The 22,338-nt window shown below is 40.5% G+C and overlaps 2 protein-coding genes across 2 annotated transcripts; one reads left to right on the top strand and one right to left on the bottom strand.

Annotated features, from left to right (window-relative positions):
• Positions 1 to 697: 697 nt before the first annotated feature.
• On the bottom strand, positions 698 to 21,881 carry LOC104598909 (fanconi anemia group I-like protein). Its single transcript, XM_010261199.3, has 13 exons — positions 20,524 to 21,881; positions 20,226 to 20,307; positions 9,983 to 10,171; positions 8,271 to 8,335; positions 8,013 to 8,172; positions 5,240 to 5,485; positions 5,034 to 5,150; positions 4,643 to 4,834; positions 4,459 to 4,540; positions 3,090 to 4,048; positions 2,474 to 2,975; positions 1,430 to 1,620; positions 698 to 1,307 (listed from the first exon to the last, which is right to left on the bottom strand). The coding sequence occupies exons 1-13, from the start codon at positions 21,558 to 21,560 to the stop codon at positions 879 to 881; spliced, it is 4,251 nt and encodes a 1,416-aa protein (XP_010259501.1). The 5' UTR covers positions 21,561 to 21,881; the 3' UTR covers positions 698 to 878.
• On the top strand, positions 10,193 to 13,721 carry LOC148801797 (uncharacterized). Its single transcript, XM_088902218.1, has 2 exons — positions 10,193 to 13,013; positions 13,238 to 13,721. The coding sequence occupies exon 1, from the start codon at positions 11,867 to 11,869 to the stop codon at positions 12,893 to 12,895; it is 1,029 nt and encodes a 342-aa protein (XP_088758344.1). The 5' UTR covers positions 10,193 to 11,866; the 3' UTR covers positions 12,896 to 13,013; positions 13,238 to 13,721.
• Positions 21,882 to 22,338: the final 457 nt, after the last annotated feature.

The raw sequence follows: 22,338 nt of genomic DNA, 5'->3' as shown, positions 1-22,338 counted from the left end.
TTATTGGTCTTGGTCAAATTCCTAACTTAAAAAAAAAAATGTATACATCAATATTATAATACACAATTGGTAATTTTGCTCCAGCCAAGCAACTTGTATGATAATGAAGTTCTTGTAATACAAGAAAACAGAAACCACTTTTTAAATTATAGTCATACACAAAAAATAGGTATAAAAATATCATCCCATATTTTTATTATATATACCTAAATATAAATTACTTAGCAAATATGCACAATTAGAAGGTTCTGTAAGATCCTTATCAGAAGACAAGCTTTCTTTAGCTTCTACTTCAAATTAAAATTAAAGATCAATATACCTGCCACAGATTGGTACTGCATCAAACCAGAATTAGGGGTGCAACTTGGGTGGGCCCAACCCAAGCCCAAGCTGGTCCAACTATACACGTGTGTATATATATATGTGTGTAAATAAAAGTATAAAGTGGGTTCATCGACTAGCCTGAGCCCGGCCCGGGTCTGAGCCCAAGTGCATCATATTATAGTGTGGGTTGGGTCGAGTTGGGAAAGTCAGGCTTGACCTCAGGCTCGGTCCAGGCTCAGGCTTTAAGCCCAAATTTTAGGGCCAGGCCTGGGTTGACCATAAACCCGGCCCAACCCGCCCAACTTGCACCCCGAACCGGGATAACCACCTAGAAACTTCTTTCTCCAAGCATAATAAAAAAGATACACAAGGATAAAAAAATCGGACTCTTCAAATAGAACAATGGCCTAGGTGGGTACTTCACAATTTTCGTTGCCATGCCATCATCAAACTCTTTCCCCCATGTATTTGCTGCCTAAAAATCACTTTACATATGATTGTAAGTGAGAATTTAGTATAAACTAGAAGTTCATAAGATCTATGTTTTCTTCTGGCTATGCTTCATCATCAGAATCCCGCACAACCTTGTTCATTTTTGCCCGCTTGGTTTTAAGACTGATATTTTGATCTTCATCAGATGCAGAATCTTCAGGAGCCATAGAACTATTAGATTCAGGTGATAAAGCCTTCTTAGACCCATTTTCTTCATCAGACGATACATTCTGGGACTCGGTGGAAATAGCAGGATTAGGCTCAGGTTCCAGTGCATCTTGTTCTTTAGTTATCTTCTTTGTATATAGTATCTTAAAGTCTCTTGCAGTGCTCCGCTTAGCGTGTCTCAACAAATTAACTTTGCTCACCTTGCTGAGTTGGATGAGATATTTCTCATAATCCTCTATCTGGAAAATCAGGTCAGGAATGCATCTATTCTCTCTTTTAATCTTACTGATAATTCCTTTGTTGCGTTCATTCTCTTGTTGATTCTGCAAGTTAATAATAACAAACTCAATAACAAAGAAAACTTTGAAAATTGAGATGATATAAAAATGTGTGTAGTTGATAATTGATAAAGGTTAGCAATGCCTGAAATTTGCAATGTCCATACCCTTTGTATTAGTGCAACAAAGTCATACAGTGGACCTGTGAGCTTTTTGCAAGTTACTTCTGCGTGTTTCTGGAATTTAAGCCCAGGTGGAAGCTGCTTGCAACCTTTAGGAGCAATTCGTAGTTTTGACATACGAGCCAAATGCTTGTAAAACCTTGCAGCCAATCTTAATAACTGCTCTGCTTGAGAATCTACATATTAAAGCAATGCATTTATAAACATCTGATATATCTACAATCTATCTAGGAACAAACTGTTTAATGGCCATTTTTATATTTATTAAGAGAAAATTAGGATGTCTTTGTAGATAAAAATAAACATATATTTAATAAATTGTGGGTACACATGATGATTGCTAAAAAGGAATTCTTGGTGGGAACTGGTAACAGAAATTTCCAATACAAACCATATCAGGAGACGATTGCTCGAGAATATTAGTGTAAAAGGAAATGTAAAAAATGTTACAAGGGTCAAGGGGCAGGGAGTTCGCACTAGCCCAAGTGAGATGATTGGCTCATTTTGGAAAACTCATTCTTTTTTCTTTCATCATAATTAATAAAATTTATGGTTGTTACTGATTAAAAAAATCTATACAATCAATGGCTCGTATTCTAAAAAGATATATATAAATGTTTATCTAGAATGATTCTCTTTATAAGTAGAATAAATGACAGTCTCTAGTAAATGAATTATATGTTAACTCATACTAGCTTCTCCAATCATAACGTACATTTTTTAGGAATTTTAAAGAATGTTGCACACAAATTATGTATAATAACTTGATTCCTGGTACATTTTAAGTGATGAAGAGGATGTAGAGAACATAAATAGAGCTGTAAGTGACTAGGCATGGGCAAATGTATACCTAAAAGTAGCTTCCGAAAAAGGCTGTAACAAGGAAGACAAAATATGTGGAAAAAAATATAGAGAAACAATAGTAATATCTCAAGCTGAAAAAATAAAAATCAGCAGTCTTGGGACTGGCCTATGCCATACCCTGTCATATGATGCTCAAATGCAAGGGGATTTTATATGCAAACATACCATTGAGGTTCATTGCCACAAAACAAGAAAATAAATTCACCAGAGCTTCAGATCTTGAGTATATAGCTTCTTCCAATATTAGACCAGGTGCCTTCTGCCCTTGCTGAACAAGGCAAGTGCTTCCTTGAGTTCTGTCATAGAGTGCCTTCAGTTTCATTACAGCACAATCCAAGTCAGCAATGGTTGAATCAATTAGCTGTAGTAAGAGAGAAGCTATTGTAGTTCTTGTTGAATGGTTTATGATAGGATAAGCATCAGATGTCTCCACTGGATCACACTCTTCTGATCCCATGACTTTTAAGAGTTCAGAAGCCATCTCCTGGGCTAAAATGAAATCATTTGGTGGCGAGTTTAAACAGATGGCAAGTGTAAATAAAGCTTTTGCAGCTCCAGAGTGCACTATAGTATTGCTTTTGCAGATAGAAATAGCCCAAGCTGCATGATAGTCCCTTAGCTTGCATGGTAGTTTCTTCCCAATCATCAATATCATATCAAAGAGAACCTACCATGAAAGATGGATTTTGTTCTAGAAATGAAAAGAAATAAAGAGGAAAACTCCAGCAACAAGTAGACAACTACCATTTGTGACAGAGATGGAGCTTTTTTTAACATTTACCTCAGATGTTCGAAAAAGTGAAAGTGCAAGAAACTCAGAGCACAGTGGCTTTATCTTTTCCTCAATCAACAATTCTCTGCTTTTGGTTTGTTGATCTTCAATGCCTGAGGCTAGCTTAGAGTCATTATTAGGGTCATCGTGCATGCAATTTTCCAAATCATCCTTAGGTGTGGATACAGACACCAAGTCCTCAAATAAACCAGTCAATGAATGTCCCTGCAAACTTAACATGATCAACTCCTTCAAGCAAATCAAGGCTAAGTAGATCTGTTCCTCTCTATCTTCTGCAACTTTCCTTCCCTTGGTTTCTTTTTTTGGATCCATACCCAACTTTCTCCCTGACTTGAGCAACCATACCAATTTCAGCAATGGAGGTCCCAGCACCTTGATGTCCCCATAGATCAAAGTTTTTAATTGATCATCCTTTGCAATGGAAGTTAAAGATTGTATTTGACAAAGAGAAGTCTTCAACACAAAGTGTATCAGTTTAGAACAGCTATTTAATGTCTTGCATGATGACTGACTGTGGCTCTGGGAAACTTCACTAGCATTGGAGCCTTCAATATTATATAACTTCAGTGCTGTTAGTAACAGCTGGTAGATACTTGAAGTTGCCAAGAAAGGTTTTCTTTCTAGAGACAACTTTAAGGGGCCAAAACGACACCCTTTAGCATCAGTCCTATCTGCAGCATCATTAGCAGTGGTCCTTGGTGTACCCTTTTTAATACCATTACCTTGCTTTGTTGCACATACATCCTTTTCCAGGGAGTCGTACAAATCAACAAACTCAATCACTTCCTTTTCAAGATCCAGTTTTTCGGCATCTGTTGCACTCTCCACCTCTGTTGCAATGGCATTTAGCACCACTTCCATGATTCCTAATAAAATCAAAGCACATTGCCTACCATTCTCTTCTTCAAGACATTTAGAGCCCGTATCCTGGATCTGACCTAAAATATCTGATCTGACATGAAAAGTAACAGATGTTAATAAAAAGTAGCAAGATTATGAAAATGCATGTCCGACATTTTACAATAATCTTTTGTACAAGTTCCATCATTCACAATATCTGTCAACAATTTTTACCTATTTAAATAAAATAGCTAAGAAATTCTTATTTTTATCAGAACTAGGTATATGGCAAACAATCAAAGGTTATTGTTCTCAAAAAAAAAAAAACTCCAAATAATATTTCCCTTGCTTTTTCATTTGCTTCCTAGGTTTCCCTAATGAAACCTCAACATAAAGAAAAGAAAGGTTCAGGACCTCCTCAAGCTGCTTTTACCAGAAACTTCTAACAACTGCAATTAGACTTCAAATAAACTTAAAATAAGGGAATAGACAATGTAAGATTGATGGATTCTCAAACCTTCCAAATGGCCATTTCTCAAAAGCTTCCGGATCTTTGATAAAGCAATACGAAATGATTCGGCTGGCAAAGTTCTTCCTGCCTGCAGTAGTTCAAAAGATTGGTTCGGGTACAAAAAATTGTATTGACATTTTTTTCGCATAGTTAGAATGAATAGCTCCTTTCAATTAAATGACAAAAATACCTCATGCTCTTGAGAAAGGGAGAAGCCAAAACAAGTCCATGACCTCTCTGATTGGCAATCAATTTTACCATGTGGCTGAAACAGAAGAATCCAAGAGATACAAGAGAGAAGACAATCCAGAGGTTCTTCAAGGAAAACTTTGCCACCCTCTGATTTAAAACAACTGCTAATACTTAGTTTGATTTCTGTTTCCTGCCAATACCATGCTTCAATTTCAAGTGTCAGGAAATTTATGGAAGAAGGAAATCAGAACTTAATACCCAAAAAGGCTAGGTATGTTTTTTAATCTTTTTCTTTTCTTTTCCTTTTTTCGGGATTCTTTTAAAGATCAAGGAAGCTATACTGCCACAATGAATTTTCAGGAAAATGGCTTAGCTAGTGAACTTGATACCTCACTGTAAAAGCGAAGGAAGTGGGGCAAAAGAAAATCAAAGACAGGCCCTGACATGACTGGGTCCATCAACACAAGCTTCACAAGCCCCTGGTACATGACCTCTTTAATTGTTGCCTGGTTACAACAACCCAACAATAATAAGCACGAACAAAGAGTACCAATCTAGACGAATATAGAAGAATGGAAATAAGATAACAGCCAACCTCCTGAGAAAGGCATCTCCTAAGCAAACCACTCAGCTCTTGAAATAGACCTGCTCCCATCCCATGAGAAATTTCAGCCTGCTGACTGCAACTGGCTTGGCTGGATGACTCTTGAAAAGGATCCAAGCCATCTCTCTTTGTTTGAGTAGCCACCAAAATCAAACCGATGATGGCATTAGTAGCAGCAATACGAACTGCATCTTCCCGTCTAAACATAGCCTTCCGCACAACCAAAATAGTATAGTCCTGTAGCATGTGCATCCAAGAAACAAACATCAACAGCCTTTGCAAGGCAGGAAAAACCATCAACTTGGAAATTGAAATGTTCATGGAACAGACAAGTTTGTTCATAAATTTTGAATTAAATATTGAAACTTGTATCTTATCTTTGCAATCCATTATCCATCAACATTGAAGGGGTATCCCATGATCCATCCTTTTTTTTGGTGGGGGAGACAAGGTCTTTTTACAGGTTCAAACTGAAATTCAAGATATATTTAACTAGCAGTATGTTAACATTTTGGGCATTGTATTTATAACAATGTCATATAAAGGAAAGTTTAGGTTGGAAATAATTGCAACTTACAAGGGATGCAATAAAAATATTCAAAAAGGATTGCCTAAACTTGTAAGGTTTTCTTTTTTTATTTTTTTTTCCTTTCTCCTCTCTTGTCAATCAGTAACAAACAATATGACTTTATTGAAAACAAAAAAAAAATTAAAAATCAAAATAACCACAAGTCAAAAAATAAGTAGCATCTAATTCCAGGATATACACTTCTGTTTCACCCCTCAGTGAAGAAGGTTGACCTTAGTTGCCAAGGCATCTATGCGGTTTTGGACAACAGCAGGGCACCTGGGTGATTAGAATTTCATAAAATAAAAATAGTAATTTCATATCCAAAACTAACTAAATTTTGGATGGTTAGTTTTATATACCATTCAGCATGCATATTAATTGAAAAAAAAAATAGCAATTTTCTTTATTAAGAACATTAAGTTTCCACTCAATAGATGGAAAATCATATCTAGGATAATAGTATTTAAAATTTGTTAATTCCAATGTTTTCAAAAATAATACTAATACAATAAGTATTTACTGAAATGATTTCATATCAAATTAGCAACTAAAGAAGGCTATAATTTTTTTCATAAGTATAATTTCATTTCTCAAAAGGAAAAAAGAGATACTCTCAAGGATCCATTGTTTTGTTTGATGTAAGAGAAAGAGAGAGAGGGGGGATAGAGGAAAAAAATGAAGCATCTTTATGCTCCTTTTTTTCTTTCTTTTTCTCTTCTAAAGACCCTTGGATCTTTTAAATTTCAACAGTACAACTTTAAAACAAAATATTAATGAAAATTGTGGTTTATAATAGAATGTATGAATACATGTATTAGTAAGATGTAGCAATATGAATGATATTATAATAGGGTACCTGCCTTACCATTTCTGTTGCCTAAGCGTGCAGCTAGTTGACAAGGCAGGTGCATTGTTGCTACAAGTCAAGACATTCAGGCAAGGCACACAATCAAGGGTGCCTAATCACAAATATGCCCTGACAACTTGACCATACAATTTGCTGACCCCAAATGGGAGTATTCTAAGTCACCTTTTATTGTAATGCTCCTAAGACTCAATCTTTTTTTTATCAGCAAAAGATAATTATTTTATTAAAATTAATTAAAGCTGTAGCATTACAATATGTGACTATGATGTCATCCCCAAGATTTTTCAAGCTACAGTTACAGAGGATTCCAAAACAATGCTAATAGGTTCTCAGCAGCCCAAAGTACCTCAGTTTACAATTTTGCCCAAAACAAGCCAGGTCTATCAACTCCTTGCTTTCCCAATGTATCTGCCATTATGTTTGGAGCCCTTCTGATCCACCCAAAAGAAGAGTTGAATTTCTTTGCCAAGGTATTAATCTCCCTGAAAGCATATCTGTATTTCCATGGAACTGATCTGAAGTTCTTGGACCAAGAGATTACTAACTGAGAATCTCCTTCAACTTCCAATTCCCTTACTCCAACTTGTACTGCAAATCTTAACCCATGTAAGAGAGCCATCACTTAAGCCTGTACTGAATCTCCAAAACCAATTGGTCCTGAAAATTATGCCACCACCACTCCTTCATGGTTTCTAAAAACACCTCCTATTCCTGCCCTTCCTGGATTACCCAGTGAGCTACCATCGAAATTCAGCTTCAGTTTATTAAGGAGGTTTCCAAATCATTCTTACACTTTTTAAACCTAGAAAGAGAGATAAAAATTCAGCCTGTCTCACTGATCTTCATGTGTAACCAAGAACAATAGAACAATCATCCCCCCGCCCCCAATAGGGCATCCCAAAAGATGCCACTGTTACTGGACCTAGATTACAAGAGCATATACTGAAATAGAATTTGATAAACTTACCAATTGAAAGGAAACTTTAGCTTGTGAATTGATTCTAGGTACTCTCAAGATTTCTTTAATTTTCATATCTTTTCCTTTAAATAGTCAACTTTCCAAAGGAGATATATATCACCACTTCCAAAGAGCTCTCCAATCCATTGAATCATCAAAAAACAAAGGTAACATGGAAAAAAAACCAGCGATGCAAGTAATATCCTTATTGTGATTTAATTTTTCACAAAAGCTCCTTTTTACTCCATAAAATGAAATTTGCAACTTAATAAGCTTGCTTAAATCATAAAATGATAACTTCCTCTTGCTATTGCAAACCACTATCATATTTAGCTTTTGAAGGATCAAAAAATTAAAGAACTATTACCTGAAGCTCACGGCTAAGTTTGATGAGAGGCAATAATGCAACAATGAGAGAAGTTGCAACTTTTCCATGCATGAAGGTAAAATAGTCCAGCAGTTCCTTAAGACGTGCAACATGTTCCAACATGGGGTAAGGGTAGCTTTGAACCAGACATCTGAGCAATCTGCATAGAATGATACAGACTTGTAATATCAATTAATATAGTAACCACAATGAGCACGAAACTCGAATAAAACATGCATTAACTTAAAATGCAATTACTTGATGATTGCCATGCTTTGTTCAGGCTTCGAAGAAAGGATACGGAATTTGCATTGCTCAATAATCTGCAAAACATTAACTAAATTAAACACCAGAAGTTTACTTTAACATAAATACTACATGATATCTAACCTCAACAGGAAAAGTAGAAATCATAGTCCCTTTTCTACAAGATGCATGTGTGTTAATTTCTAACTTGATTTGTCATGTAAGGAATCAATCTTAGTTGTCAAGGCATTGTCTAGGTGAAAGGGCATTTTTTTTGGATAGCCTTGTGTAATTGCCTTATTTCTATATATTGGGAGTGCAAAAGGGCATCAAAAAAAGACTAATGTTTATTATAGAGCCATTAAATGGACTTTACTCCTTTTGTCCTTTTCTTAAATCATTTGTAATTACCCCTTTGTCTTTTTAACTGTGACCAAATCTGCCCCTTCATTTTTGTCTCATTGCAACTAATACGATTGCATATTCTCTCCTTGCATTCAAAATTAAAGGGCTATATCCCTCCATATGTTTGCTTTCTCTTGATCTTTGGTTTAGAACACATGCATATTCTCTTTATATCTACCTCTTGTGTTAACAAAATAGAGACTATTTCCTAGTTTTTCATGAGCTATGTAATGTGATTTTAGTTCTACTTCTAATTTCCGATCCTTTCATTTTAGACCACTTATAATGTTTTCTGGTTGCTATGCCAAATAGGGAAACAAATTAATTCATAAAAAGGGAAACAACTAAAACCGCCCAAATTTGTATATAGAAAAATATCACCTAGGCCACACCTGGGAAGGTGGGCAGGTACTTAGTTGATTATGCAACAATACACTCCCTTGTTGTCCAACCTTAACTTAGCACCTTGACAACTAAGATATCAATTGTCAAAGTTTTTCACCTTTCTGCAATAGAAATCACCCAGAAACCTGTACCTCAATCACCATATTGATCAAGAAGAAGAAATTGAAGAATGGAAGATCATTTTACACAAGGAAAGAGAATAAGAAACCAACAACCATGCTATCATAATATTTATGTATGAGATGGGCCTTATCAATAAAATATGGGTCAAGATCCAAGAGGAGGTACCTAAGCATATGGGTGTGCAGTCTGGAAAGGGATTGAGAAAGCCTATGAGGAGTTTTAAAAGGAATCAGCTATAACATAGGGGAGGGATCAAGAGTTCGTTTTTGGAGGGGTAAATGATTTGATGACCTTCCACTGATGGAGAAGTTTCCAAGCTTCCAGCGTTATTTTGGGGGCAGACCAAAAAAAAGAAGAATGTTGCTGAATAGCACTAACTGTATATTTTTTTTGATAGGCCAAAACTTTTAAATTGCTGGATAACTTAAAAGTTAAAACTAAATGCAAGTTAATTTAACCAAAGGAGAAGAAGAAGAGGGAGAAAAGAAGGAAAAGCAAACCAATTTTTCAACCCTTGACAATGTACTTGTACATATTTTCAGTCATTTCAGGATGTTATACCAACCAAGGTTCAAAATTTTGATGCAATATGCTCTGTATTGGGCGTATTGTATCGTTGGGGTCCCAATACACCTGTTTACAGGTGTTTCAAGAACCCCCTTTTTTAATAAAAAAAATATCCTTAAAAACCAATTTTTGAAAAAAAAAACACAAACATGCATGGTTTTTAGTACCGATACACCTCTGCCAATACAGAAGGGCGTATCGATACTTTGAACCTTGATACCAACCTCATTCCGTGCCATGTCATGGACCTCAAACAGAGTCTTTAGTATCTGAATACTAAGCTCCTCAATGCCCATCAAACCATTCAAATCACCAGCTTCATTGTGACTCTCTTCCACTGATTCCAGCAAAACAAAGCCAAATTCTACAATGCTAGGTACAATGTGCTCCCTTCCATAGTTGCTCTCATTAATCTACAATACAGGAAAGAACAATGCATGCAAAGTTTTAATGGTCATGTATAGAAATTAGGACTGCATTGTTTTTTGAATGCATTAAGTCAGAAAACATTATGTATGCAAAGTTAATGGTCATATAAATAAATCAGGTAAACATTGTTAAATGCAATTATTCAGAAAACATGTAATGCAACCATGGCATGTAATATAGGGAACCACCCCATTTAGTTCATGTGGTTAACAATTCATTATTTTAAGGTTATCCAATAGGTAATATTACATTATTATGTGGCATCAGCAGTTTATCACCAAGTATTCAAGTCTGCAAAAGTGCACTATAATGCCAACTTCTAGCAACCAAGGCCAGGATAAAATCATGAATAAATATTAAGTTACATGAGGTAATATAAATTAGGGTAGAAGAAGATAATTAAGGAATAAATTTGGATATTTAAGCCTTGCCACTTGGAGCATCATCAGCATGTTACAGTAAGTTCAATACCATCAAGGATTGCATGGTGTCCAACTGCTGGAGCGGCTAGAGAACTCAACCCAACAGTTTGACCCAACCGATTCAACCTTTCAAACCATCACCCAGCCATGATTCTGGGTCCAATTCTAGTAAAACCTGGAATTTGTTCTGTTAGAGTTAGCGGAATAAGGGTAGATTAATCAACTCACCTTTGTTAAGTTATGTGCTTATGTGGCAATCTTATTAGAGACTTTCTATCCCATACTTAAGTGGGGGCAGTTTAGTCTTTGTACAATTAATTAGAGCCTAATCACTATTAAGAGGTCGACTGATAGGATTTAGTCTATCAGGTTCGACAGTTCTTTCATCTTCTTCTTCTTCTTCTTCTCTTCTTCTTCTTCTCCTCTTTCTTCTTCTCCTTACTGGCTTGGACTACTGTAGCAGCAGTAGAAACATGGTATCAGAGCGGGGTTCGTGACCTGCTTCAGTTCGTGACAACTTCAGTTCGTGCTTCAGTTCTCTCCTTTTCTTTTCTGGGCTGTCAATGGAGAAAACTGGTTCGTCCTAGGCCTGAAACATCTCAGCTCTTCTTTCTCTTTGGTGCGCAGAACCTCCTTTCTTAGGAAAACGACTTCAGCAGTGAATGATTGGCTGAAGCTCTCAAAAAAGGTTGGTTATCTCTTCTCTTTATGCTGTTGGTATTTCTGGGTTGAAAATCTTCAAGAACCTGCGATGACTGATCAGAACCTAGAGAACTAGGTTGGTTGTTGCCCTGGTTCTTGGAAAAAATTCCAAGAACAGGCTGTGTTTACAGTGACCGAATGGTGTAAGGGCTGCTGCAGGTGGCCGAATGGTGTAGGGGCTACTGTAGGTGGCCAAATGGTGCAAGGTGTAATGCAGTGGCACTAGTTGAGTTCTCTTTGGTCTTGTAGTGCCCTCTTAAAAGTGTTAGACAGGTCTGTACCGTGTGTGACAGCTATGGCTGTGTGGTGGTGTTTCTGATGCACAATCTCTGTTGAGTAAGTTGTAAGAGAACTTGCATGTGGTTAATAAGTGCTGAATTAATATCGGTGTGGTTTGTGGTTTTGTGAAATCAGTAGTGGTGTGGACAAGAACAAAGGCTTGTCATCTATCATTGTGTTTATGGACTGCTATAGGTTCTGGAACATCAAACTCCTGACAGCAGCACTTAGTTGGTGACTGGGAATTCAGATTAGAGGCAACATTGAAAGAGTATCATGGCAGCAATGGGAGATGGTTGTAGTGATCAGAAACCTAGTGTGGTGGTTTCCTCTAACTATCTAGGTGTACAGATGACCTCAATTAAACTGAATGGTGAGAACTATGTTCCATGGACCAAGTCAGTGGAAGTTTTTCTCAAGGCAAAGAGGAAAGTGAAGCATGTGAAAGAAGATAAACCACCGGCTGACTCTCCAAGGTTTGATGATTGGGAACAGGAAGATGCTCAAATCATGATATGGCTATGGAATAGTATGGAACCCAAAATAAGTGCCAACTTCATGTTCTTGGATACAGCTAAGGACATATGGGAATATGCCAAGAAGTTGTATTATGGGCAAGATAATACTACAAGGATATATCAGCTCTATCAGGAGTACTTTGATCTGCAACAAGGAAATAAAACCCTAGAAGAGTACTATGCTAGTATGAAGAACCTCAGAAATGAACTCAACGTCTATCATCCTCTCACTCCAGATGTTAAGGTTCAACAACAACAAAGGGAACAACTAGATGTCACAAGGTTCTTAGTGGGGTTGAAATCAGAGCATGAACCAATTAGGGCCCAAATATTGGGGGGCTCTACCCTTCCTACACTTGAGGAAGTGTTTGCACGGCTTCGTAGGATTTCTTTGGGACAGACAGAGAATCCCACACAGTCTGATAGATCAGCATTTGTGACAGCCAGAGGAGGTGGACGTGGTACAAAAGGGGGAAGACATGCCTCCCGAGGAGGTAGTGGTGGTTCCATATTTGGTCGTGGTGGTGGTCGTGACTCAGGGGGAGGCTGTGGCAAAGGAAAAAGCAACTCTACAAGGAAATGTATCCATTGTGGCAGGGAAGGACATTCGGCAAATTTCTGTTATGATCTCCATGGCCCTCCCTCTACATGGGCCAATCATGCTATAGCTAGTGGGGTTGATGTTAGTGATAATCAACAGGCAGACCTAACTCCTTCCACATCTACATCTGTTTCCGGGAGGGAGATGGTGAGTGTACCGCGTGATGAGTATGAGCGGTTCCTTTAGTCTACTTCACAGCACACTACTGCTACTCTTGCCCACTCAGGTATAGCTTGCCTGTCATCTAAAACCTCTCCCTGGATTATTGACTCTGGAGCCTTTGATCACATGACCGGGACTCCAGGTGTGTTCTCTTCTCTCTCTGAAACTTCCACATCTAAAATTGTTACCCTTGTCAATGGTTCCTCCTCTCCCATCTGTGGTGTTGGCAATGTTGACATGGCTTCTCTTTCTTTATCATTTGTTCTATATGTCCCTAAGTTTCCATTCAATCTTATGTCTGTTAGTAAATTAACCAAGACTCTTAACTGTCCTGTTACTTTTTTCCCTTTCTCTTGTGTTTTTCAGGATCTCAAGACGGGGAAGAAGATTGGTGGGGGGCATGAAGCTGGTGGATTGTATTATCTTGACGGTGGTGGATCGTCAGTTGCACTTCAGACTTCACTCACTCATCTACAGTGGCATTGTCGACTAGGACATCCTTCTCTCAAGGCACTCAAGATACTAGTTCCGTCTTTGAGTCATTTGTCGGTGTTACAGTGTGAGTCATGTCAGTTTGGGAAACATCGTTGTGTTTCCTTCAGTCCTAGAGTTGAAAGTCGTATGTTGAGTCATTTTGCTTTAGTTCATTCAGATGTTTGGGGCCCAGTCAAAATAGAGTCTTATAATGGTTACAAGTATTTTGCCACTTTTATTGATGATTGTTCAAGGATGACATGGATTTACTTAATGAAAGAAAGAAGTGAATTATTTTCCATTTTTCAAAATTTCATGCTGAAATACGTACACAATTTGATGTTCCAATCAAAGTTCTTCGTTCAGATAATGGTCGGGAATACTTTCTTACTTCGTTTCAACATAATGGCATCATTCATCAAACCTCATGTGCATCCACTCCTCAACAAAATGGGGTGGCTGAACGAAAGAACCGTCAGCTCCTTGAAACTGCTCGATCCATTCTTCATTATATGAGTGTTCCTAAACAGTTTTGGAGTGATGATGTCCTTACAGCGTGTTTCCTCATTAATCGGATGCCCTCCTTCATTCTTCATGGTCAGTCTCCCTTCTCTATCTTGTTCCCTACTTTGTCTCCATTTCCATTAACACCTCGTATCTTTGGCTGTGTGTGCTTTGTTCACAATCTGAGTCCTGGAATAGACAAGCTAGATGCACGCTCCATTAAATGTGTCTTTCTTGGATACTCTCGAACTCAAAAAGGGTACAAGTGTTATAATCCCATTACTCGAAAGTGCTATGGCTGTCCTGATGTCACCTTATTTTAGTTTGTCCCCTTCTTCTCAGGAACTGAAGCATCTTCGTCTCCACCTTTACTTCCTCTTCCTCTTCCGGTCAGTGATCCCATTCCGGGTGTTCCTATTGGAGTTGACTCGTCACCTCATCCAGTGCAGATCCCTACTAAACAGCCACCAATTAGCAAGTGTATACACATCGAACGACACCGGCCCCTCCTCCAGCTTCTACCTTGTCCGCGGATCCTGTCGTTGCTCCTGTTGCTGAACCCTCATTACTTGATCTACCCATTGCCTTACGGAAAGGTAAACGTAGTTCTACTCTCCATCCCATTTCCAATTGTGTTTCAGTATCTCGCCTTTCCGCCTCACATCGCCAGTTTGTTTCAATATTTTCATCTATTTCCATACCTAACAATGTCCAAGAAGCTCTTAGTTCACCTGGGTGGAGGCAGGCAATGGAGGAGGAACTCTCTACTCTTCAGCATACTCACACGTGCATGTGCATACATGAATTGATACGTGCATGTGCATGCATGCACTAGGCGCACAACAGACAAAGACCCGGTCAAAGTGGATAGCAAAAGGAGACCCGGTCATATTAGCCCTTAGTTTGTGGATAAGCCATAGCCATTCGGTTTTAGTTCTATTAAAATAGATAGGTCTTCAATTCTGTTTTCTAGATAAGTGCATTCTATTTTTTTGTTGATAAGCTCCTAAGATTATGGGGCGGCAGTTCCTATTCCTACTCCTAGTTTCTAGCACAATAAGGCTATAAATATAGCCTGAATGAATAGAATAAGGCATTGGCTTTTCCTACAACCGAACTCTCTCTCTCTCTCTCTCTCTCCTTATTCTAGATTCCTTCTTCCCCTTGCTAGAGAACTTGTACGTATCATTGGTATTAGAGCCGGTTCGACCATGGACACCCGTGGAAAGACCAACGCGGAATTCCGCAATGAAGTCAATGAAACCTTAACACGACATGAGTCGAGCTTCGACCAAGTGAACACTGTCTTACAAGCAGTGTTAACCGAACTCCAAGACCTTTGAGCCTCACGAACCACTCCCAATACCACTCCCGAGACCAACCCTTTCGCCCATGAAGAATCCTCACACCCCCATACTTCCCGTTCCAGCTCCACCCATGACCACCCTCATCAACACGTCAAGCTGTCATTCCCAAAATTTAATGGGGATGATCCGAGCGGTTGGATTTACAAGGCGGAGCAGTATTTTGAATTTCAAAATATTATCCCGGACCAACAAGTGCAGCTAGCTTCCTTCCATTTGGAAGGCATCGCCTTGCAATGGCAGAGGTGGTTGACAAAGTATCGCGGACCGCTCACATGGGAAGAATTCTCCAAGGCTATGTTACAACGGTTCGGCCCCACTGACTACGAGGACCCATCGGAAGCGTTAACTCGCCTGAAGCAAACCATCACTGTGACAGCTTATCAAGAAGCCTTCGAAAGGCTCTCCCACCGAGTGGACGGCCTGCCCGAGAGTTTTCTCATTGGCTGTTTCATTGCAGGACTTCGTGATGACATCCGTTTAGATGTGAAGATCAAGCAGCGCCGAACCTTGATAGAGGCGATTGGGGTGGCCCGATTAATTGAGGAACGAAATCACTTGCAGCGGAAAGCTAACCAGCCGGTTCGATCCCCATCAGCCATGATATCCCAAAAAGGGTCACCCAGTCCCATGGCCGGTGTACTCGGGCCTCTACCTACCTCGCACACGAACCAGGTTTCCAGTGCTCCTCCCTCAACATTCCAGCGACTCACCAACCAGGAGGCGCGAGAACGTCGTGAGAAAGGGTTGTGTTACTACTGTGATGAGAAGTTCACCCCCGGCTACCGTTGTGCACACCCACAACTATTCATGATCGAGGATCCAGAACCGGTGGACGTGGAGACTGTCGAACCAGAGGAAGAAAACCAAGAAGCCATCCCTGAAATCTCCTTCCATGCTATTGCAGGGGCTGAGCACCCGCAAACCATACGTGTTCTTGGTAAGCTGAAAAACAAGAACGTGACAGTACTAATTGATGGCGGCAGCACCCACAACTTCATTGACCAGGCCATCGTCTCCAAGTTCGGGTTGCCAGTGAACCGAGACAAGAAATTTCAAGTTATGGTGGCCAACCGTGAAAAGATCAAGTGCATGGGGCAGTGTCGAGCTCTCACTCTCGCCATTCAAGGACACCCCATTACCGCTGACTACCATGTTCTTCCAGTCGCGGCATGCCAGTTGGTATTGGGAGTACAATGGCTAGAGATGCTTGGACCCGTCGAGATGGATTAAAAACAACTGACCTTGAAATTCAAGAAGGAGGGACTCTCTTGCACCTTCCAAGGATTGGGACGAGCCAGGATCGAAGCCTTAACCAACAAGGAATGCAACGGGTTACAAGGTACGGGATTTTTTTTTCAAATAGTTCCTTCACACAGCAGCGGCCAACCAAGTTTCTTCCCACCTGAGATGGACCAACTCCTAACCGAGTTTTCCCATGTGTTTGAGCTGCCCACAAACCTGCCTCCTAAACAACTTCATGACCATCGGATTGCACTGCTTCCCGACAAAGGACCGGTTAGTGTGAGGCCATATCAATACCCGTATTACCAGAAGACCGAAATAGAGAAGATGGTGAAGGAGCTTCTGCAGTCAGGGCTGATAAGGCCAAGCAACAGACCATTCTCATCACCGGTTTTGCTAGTGAAGAAGGCTGATGGAGCTTGGCGGTTTTGCGTGGATTACGGAGCACTGAACGACATCACTGTTAAAAACAAGTACCCCATTCCTGTGATTGATGAATTATTAGATGAGCTCCACGGGACCAAATTCTACTCCAAACTGGATCTACGGTCGAGATACCATCAGATTCGAGTACAAGAAGAAGACGTTCCCAAAACGGCTTTCCGGACACATGAAGGGCATTATGAGTTCTTAGTGATGCCGTTCGGCTTGACGAATGCACCTGCAACTTTTCAAAGCCTCATGAACGACCTCTTCCGCCCATATCTCCGAAAATTTATTTTGGTCTTCTTCGATGACATTCTGGTTTATTCAAAATCATGGGAAGACCACCTATCTCATTTGAGAATTGTTCTAACAATATTATCATCTAACAAATTATTTGCAAAAATGTCAAAATGTCAATTTGGTGTTTCGCAGGTCGAGTACTTGGGTCATGTGATTTCAGAGCAAGGAGTGTCAGTTGATCCAGCCAAAATACAAGCTGTTCTCGCATCGCCTACACCGACATCGGCAAAGGGGGTCCGTGGCTTTCTCGGGTTAGCAGGATACTACCGAAAGTTCATCCGCAACTTCAGAAGCATTGCAGCTCCCCTGACCCAACTGTTGACCAAGGGAGGATTTCAATGGAACAAGGCAGCAGAGCTGGCTTTTCAGCAGTTGAAGGCACTCACTTCACCGCCAATCCTATGTCTCCCGGATTTTTCCCAACGTTTTGTGATTGAATGCGATGCGAGTGGAACTGGGATTGGTGCAATCCTCACCCAGCAAAACCGACTGGTGGCCTACTTCAGTGAAGCATTGAAAGGTTCAAGCCTTGGCGTTATCCACCTATGAGAAAAAGATGTTAGCTATTGTCAAAGCAATTAAGAAATGGCGCCCATATCTGCTTGGAAAACCTTTCACAGTCCGCACCGACCAAAAAAGTCTTAAATATTTACTCGAGCAGAGGATAACCACATTGGCACAAACGCGGTGGTTGCCAAAGATACTGGGGTACGACTATGAAATCGAGTATAAGAAAGGAGCTGAGAATCAAGGTGCGGATTCCTTGTCGCGTATGGCTGAATTTCAATTTTTGTCCATCTCTATACCACATGCGGACTGGTGGCCGACGCTACAGGAAGAGGTCAAACAAGACACCTTTTATGAAGAATTGATGAAGAAGCGACCCTCCCACAAGTTGCTTCAACGAGATGGAGTATGGTTCAAGGGGGACAAAATTTATTTGAGCCCCGCCTCCACCTTGATTTCAAAGGTGATGGCGGACTGCCACTCATCCCCAATAGAGGAGCACTTTGGGTTTCATAAGACCCTCTCTCGCATCAAGCACAGCTTCCTTTGGCCTCACATGCGTCGAACGGTGAAGGAATTTTTGCAGCAATGTGACGTATGTCAGTGCTTCAAAACAGATTGCATGAGACCAACGGGATTGCTTCAGCCGCTACCGATACCTACTCAAATGTGGACAGACACCATGGACTTTATCGAAGGATTGCCTCCTTCCAACGGGTATACGGTTATCATGGTAATTGTGGATCGGTTGACAAAATATGCCCACTTCATTCCCTTAAAACACCCATTCAATGCCACGACAGTCGCTAAGGCATTTGTTGCCAACGTTGTCCGCCTACACGAAGTTCCAACATCCATTGTTAGCGACCGTGACAAGGTATTCATCAGCTCATTTTGGCAGACACTTTTTCAGATGCATGGGACGAAATTGTGTATGAGCTCAAGTTACCACCCCCAAACCGACGAGCAAACCAAAGTTGTTAACCGAACGTTGGAGCAATATCTACGATGCTTTGCAGGTGACTAGCCGCGGAAATGGTTAGAGTGGATTCCTTGGGCAGAATACAGCTACAACACCTCCACTCACTCTTCCACCAAAATGACACCCTTCAAAGCAATCTACGGAATCCCACCCCCAAGTCTGCTGACCTCTGTACCAGGTACTGCTCGAGTAGGGGCAGTTGATGAATACTTGCGTGACTGGAACATCATCCTGCGCGAGTTACAACATAACCTCCAGGTAGCTCGAAACCGGATGAAATGTCAAGCGGACCAGCACCGACATGAAGCCTCGTTCGTCGCAGGTGATTTCGTGTATGTGAAATTGCAGCCTTACTAGCAGACTTCGGTGGCGTTTCAATGTTCCATGAAGCTCGCCCCACGTTACTTTGGGCCATACCAAATCATTGAGAAGATCGGTCCAGTGGCCTATCGGTTAGCCTTACCTCCCGGCTCTCAAATCCACAATGTGTTTCATGTCAGTTTGCTACGGAAGCACTTGGGACCAATCACCCCAACTTCCACCCAGCTTCCCCCAATCTCGGATACTTTGACCATCCTACCCCAACCGGAAGCAATCTTGGATCGTCGTATTATTCACAAGGGCAAATACCGTCCAAAATCCGAAATCTTGGTCAAATGGGTTGGGGCACCTGTCGAGGACGCAACCTGGGAAAATGAATGGCGCTTCACCAAATCATATCCCGACTTCCTTGTGGACAAGGATCCTTCAGGGGGGGAGGAAATGATACGTGCATGTGCATACATGAAATGATACGTGCATGTGCATGCATGCACTAGGTGCACAGCAGCCGAAGACCCGGTCAAAGTGGATAGCAGCAGGAGACCCGGTAATATTAGCCCTTAGTTTGTGGATAAGCCTTAGCCATTCGGTTTTAATTCTGTTAAAATAGATAAGTCTTCAATTCTGTTTTCTAGATAAGTGCATTCTGTTTTTTTGTTGATAAGCTCCTAAGATTATGGGGCGGCAGTTCCTATTCCTACTCCTAGTTTCTAGCACAATAAGGCTATAAATATAGCCTGAATGAATGGAATAAGGCATTGGCTTTTCCTACAACCGAACTCTCTCTCTCTCTCTCTCTTCTCCTTATTCTAGATCCTTCTTCCCCTTGCTAGAGAACTTGTACGTATCATACGCTTGATAGTCTATAAGCACAGGTGGAATTTCCACAATCATGTCCAATCCACCTGTGCCACATGCCCATGCCTTTGGATACCAAAATGATGTGTCCATGTGGGCATATCATGTTCATATTTTGAACCTTGTTTGCCCCTTATAAAGAAGTCTATTTTGCTGGCGTACACAGGCATCAACAAACATAATCTTTTTCCCTCTATACTAAAATACCAATGTGGTAAACCGTAAACTATTTAAAGTTTAAATGCAATGGTAGAAAACATATCCATGTCAAACACACTGTGGGTGGAGCAAATTACCGTATAAGGGAAACATTTATTATGCAGGGCTTAGAATTGCTTGAGTGCAAAGAAAGGGAAAAGCAAGTGGAAATTACAGCTCTTGTCACTGCTTTTTGTACTCTGTTAACAGTATGGAGGCTTTCTTCCTTCAAATTATCCGGTAGCCATTTACAATCTCTGCAAGTTTAAGGGTGGAGTTACAACTTACAAAATATACCATAAAGAGGAAAAGTCCTTCCAGAAATAAATCGATGAACTACAATACCACATGTAGAAAGTCATGACGAATAATTTATATACCCATTAATCAATTAGTTCTCTGAGCTTAAACCAAAGTAACGCAAACGAAACACAGGATTATCAAATCCAGATGCCAGAGTCCTTAACTATTACCTGGAGAACTTGTATTCACGGTAAGATGAAAGCACGGCCGTTTTCAGAATTCCAATGGAACTCGCATTAAACCTCCGTACCCTTGCAACCGAAAGAAGAACAATGACTGTAAAATGGTTAACAGCTCTGAGATCCGACTTTACAAGTCCCAAAACCTCCTGTCCCAGTGAAGGATCCTGCTTCACTGCAAAATTTACATGTAACAGGACTGTCCCTTCAACCTGCCTAACTATGGAATTTACATTTGAACCCATTTTGGTCCCGAAGAACCCTACAATCCCTTGTATAACGTCCTTCTTACTAAACCCTTTGGAAGCCAATACAAGGAGCTGGTAAATAAGTGATGGCAAGTCTTGCAAATCCACTCCCTTCATTCCAGCAAAAACTTTTCCGAAAAACTCCATTGCCTGAACCTTGACTAGAAATGAAAATTCACGGAGGAGAGAAACAATCTTTACCAGCAAGACCTTTGACCAGTCAGTTGTGAGGATGCGGTCAAGTACTGAATTGACATAACCAGGAGCGATTTCAATCTCATTTGACGATCGAATCAAGTCAAGGGATTGAGGAAGGAGATCGAGAAGTTGCGCATCGTCGGGATCAGCAATTTGGGGTAAACCGGAAACAATTACATCCACGATGGAAGTGAGATCTTTCCTTGGAATGCTCTCGATGTGGAGAGCAAAGAGACTAATGATCTTCGATGAGTTCCGGTCCCGAGGAATCTTACGGGAGTCGAAAAGACGGACATATGCTAGGATGAGAGATGAGAGGAGGGAAGAGAGAGAGGAGCTATGAGGAGCTGAAGAGATGAGAGACACGACGGAAGAGACGTACTCGGTAACGGAGACAGAAGGAGAAGGGGAGTTGCAGCGTGAGTGGAGGAAAGAGACGATTATAGGATGAGAAGTGGAACATTGGAAGAAAGGCGGTAGGGGTGCGCAGGTTTGGTGATATTGTTGCGCCAGGCGCACGATATCGTCATCGGTTAGCGGTAGTCGTCGGTTGGAGGGATCTTCTTCTCCGGTGATGGTCATATTAGAGAAAAAGGAAGGTATGGAGTGAGGGCGCCGGGCGGGGTTGCAGAAATGCCGTGCAGAGAGGCTGGCGCCTTCATTTAAATTAAATGGGTCGTAAACATTTTCGTCGCGCAATCGCGCGGGAGAACTTCGAGGGAAATTGGGATTTGCTCCTCACATAGAGCACCTCACAGACCTGTCCCACCGTGTTTTGGAGACATCTCCCCACGAATAACAACACAAATTACGGGAGAAATGTTCCCGATGTGCGACTGGAGGCGCTGTGAGGTTGGTGCGAGTAGCAAATCCGGATTCCCTCGAACTTCAGACGACCCAGATTTCCTATTCACTTTTCCCATCCACTCTCTTCTTTATTTTTTTTTGGGTCCGAGTCCGACTATGATATGAAAAATAAAATCTGTACTGCTGCCACGTATACATATTTAAAAGTCTTTAACTTATCTGTTACCCGAATACTCTGTTACATTCTTATCTTCTTCCGGTAATTCAAGATATAAATTGTGGGAATCAGATTCAGGACACAGTAAACAATTTGTTATAGACTTCCAAACACAAGAGAACCTTCTCCTGTTCTATTTCATGACAAAACTAGCGTAGTTGAGACAACTATTAAGGTGATGCGAAGCCTTAGATCCTTGAAGGACCCATTATTAATTCCCATCTTTTGTTATCTCCTTCCCAACGACAATTAGATCTAAAATACAAGAATTTAGACCTAGACTAGAATCTAGTAATGATCATGCTCTTGCAAATAATACAGATGTATTTCTCCTGT

The sequence above is a fragment of the Nelumbo nucifera genome, chromosome 3 (genome assembly GCF_055504915.1).
Source record: "Nelumbo nucifera cultivar China Antique chromosome 3, China Antique-T2T, whole genome shotgun sequence".
Classification (NCBI taxonomy): Eukaryota; Viridiplantae; Streptophyta; class Magnoliopsida; order Proteales; family Nelumbonaceae; genus Nelumbo; species Nelumbo nucifera.
This window is presented reverse-complemented; position numbering and strand designations above follow the sequence as displayed.

Excerpts from the sequence above, each read along its gene's own strand:
- LOC148801797 (XM_088902218.1), top strand. The coding sequence starts at position 11,867 with ATGGCAGCAATGGGAGATGGTTGTAGTGATCAGAAACCTAGTGTGGTG.
- LOC104598909 (XM_010261199.3), bottom strand. The coding sequence starts at position 21,560 with ATGACCATCACCGGAGAAGAAGATCCCTCCAACCGACGACTACCGCTA. Across the intron at positions 8,336-9,982 it reads ATGACATGGCACGGAATGAG|ATTATTGAGCAATGCAAATT; the intron begins GTTGGTATCAAG and ends AATGTTTTGCAG. Across the intron at positions 2,976-3,089 it reads CACTTTTTCGAACATCTGAG|GTTCTCTTTGATATGATATT; the intron begins GTAAATGTTAAA and ends CTTTCATGGTAG.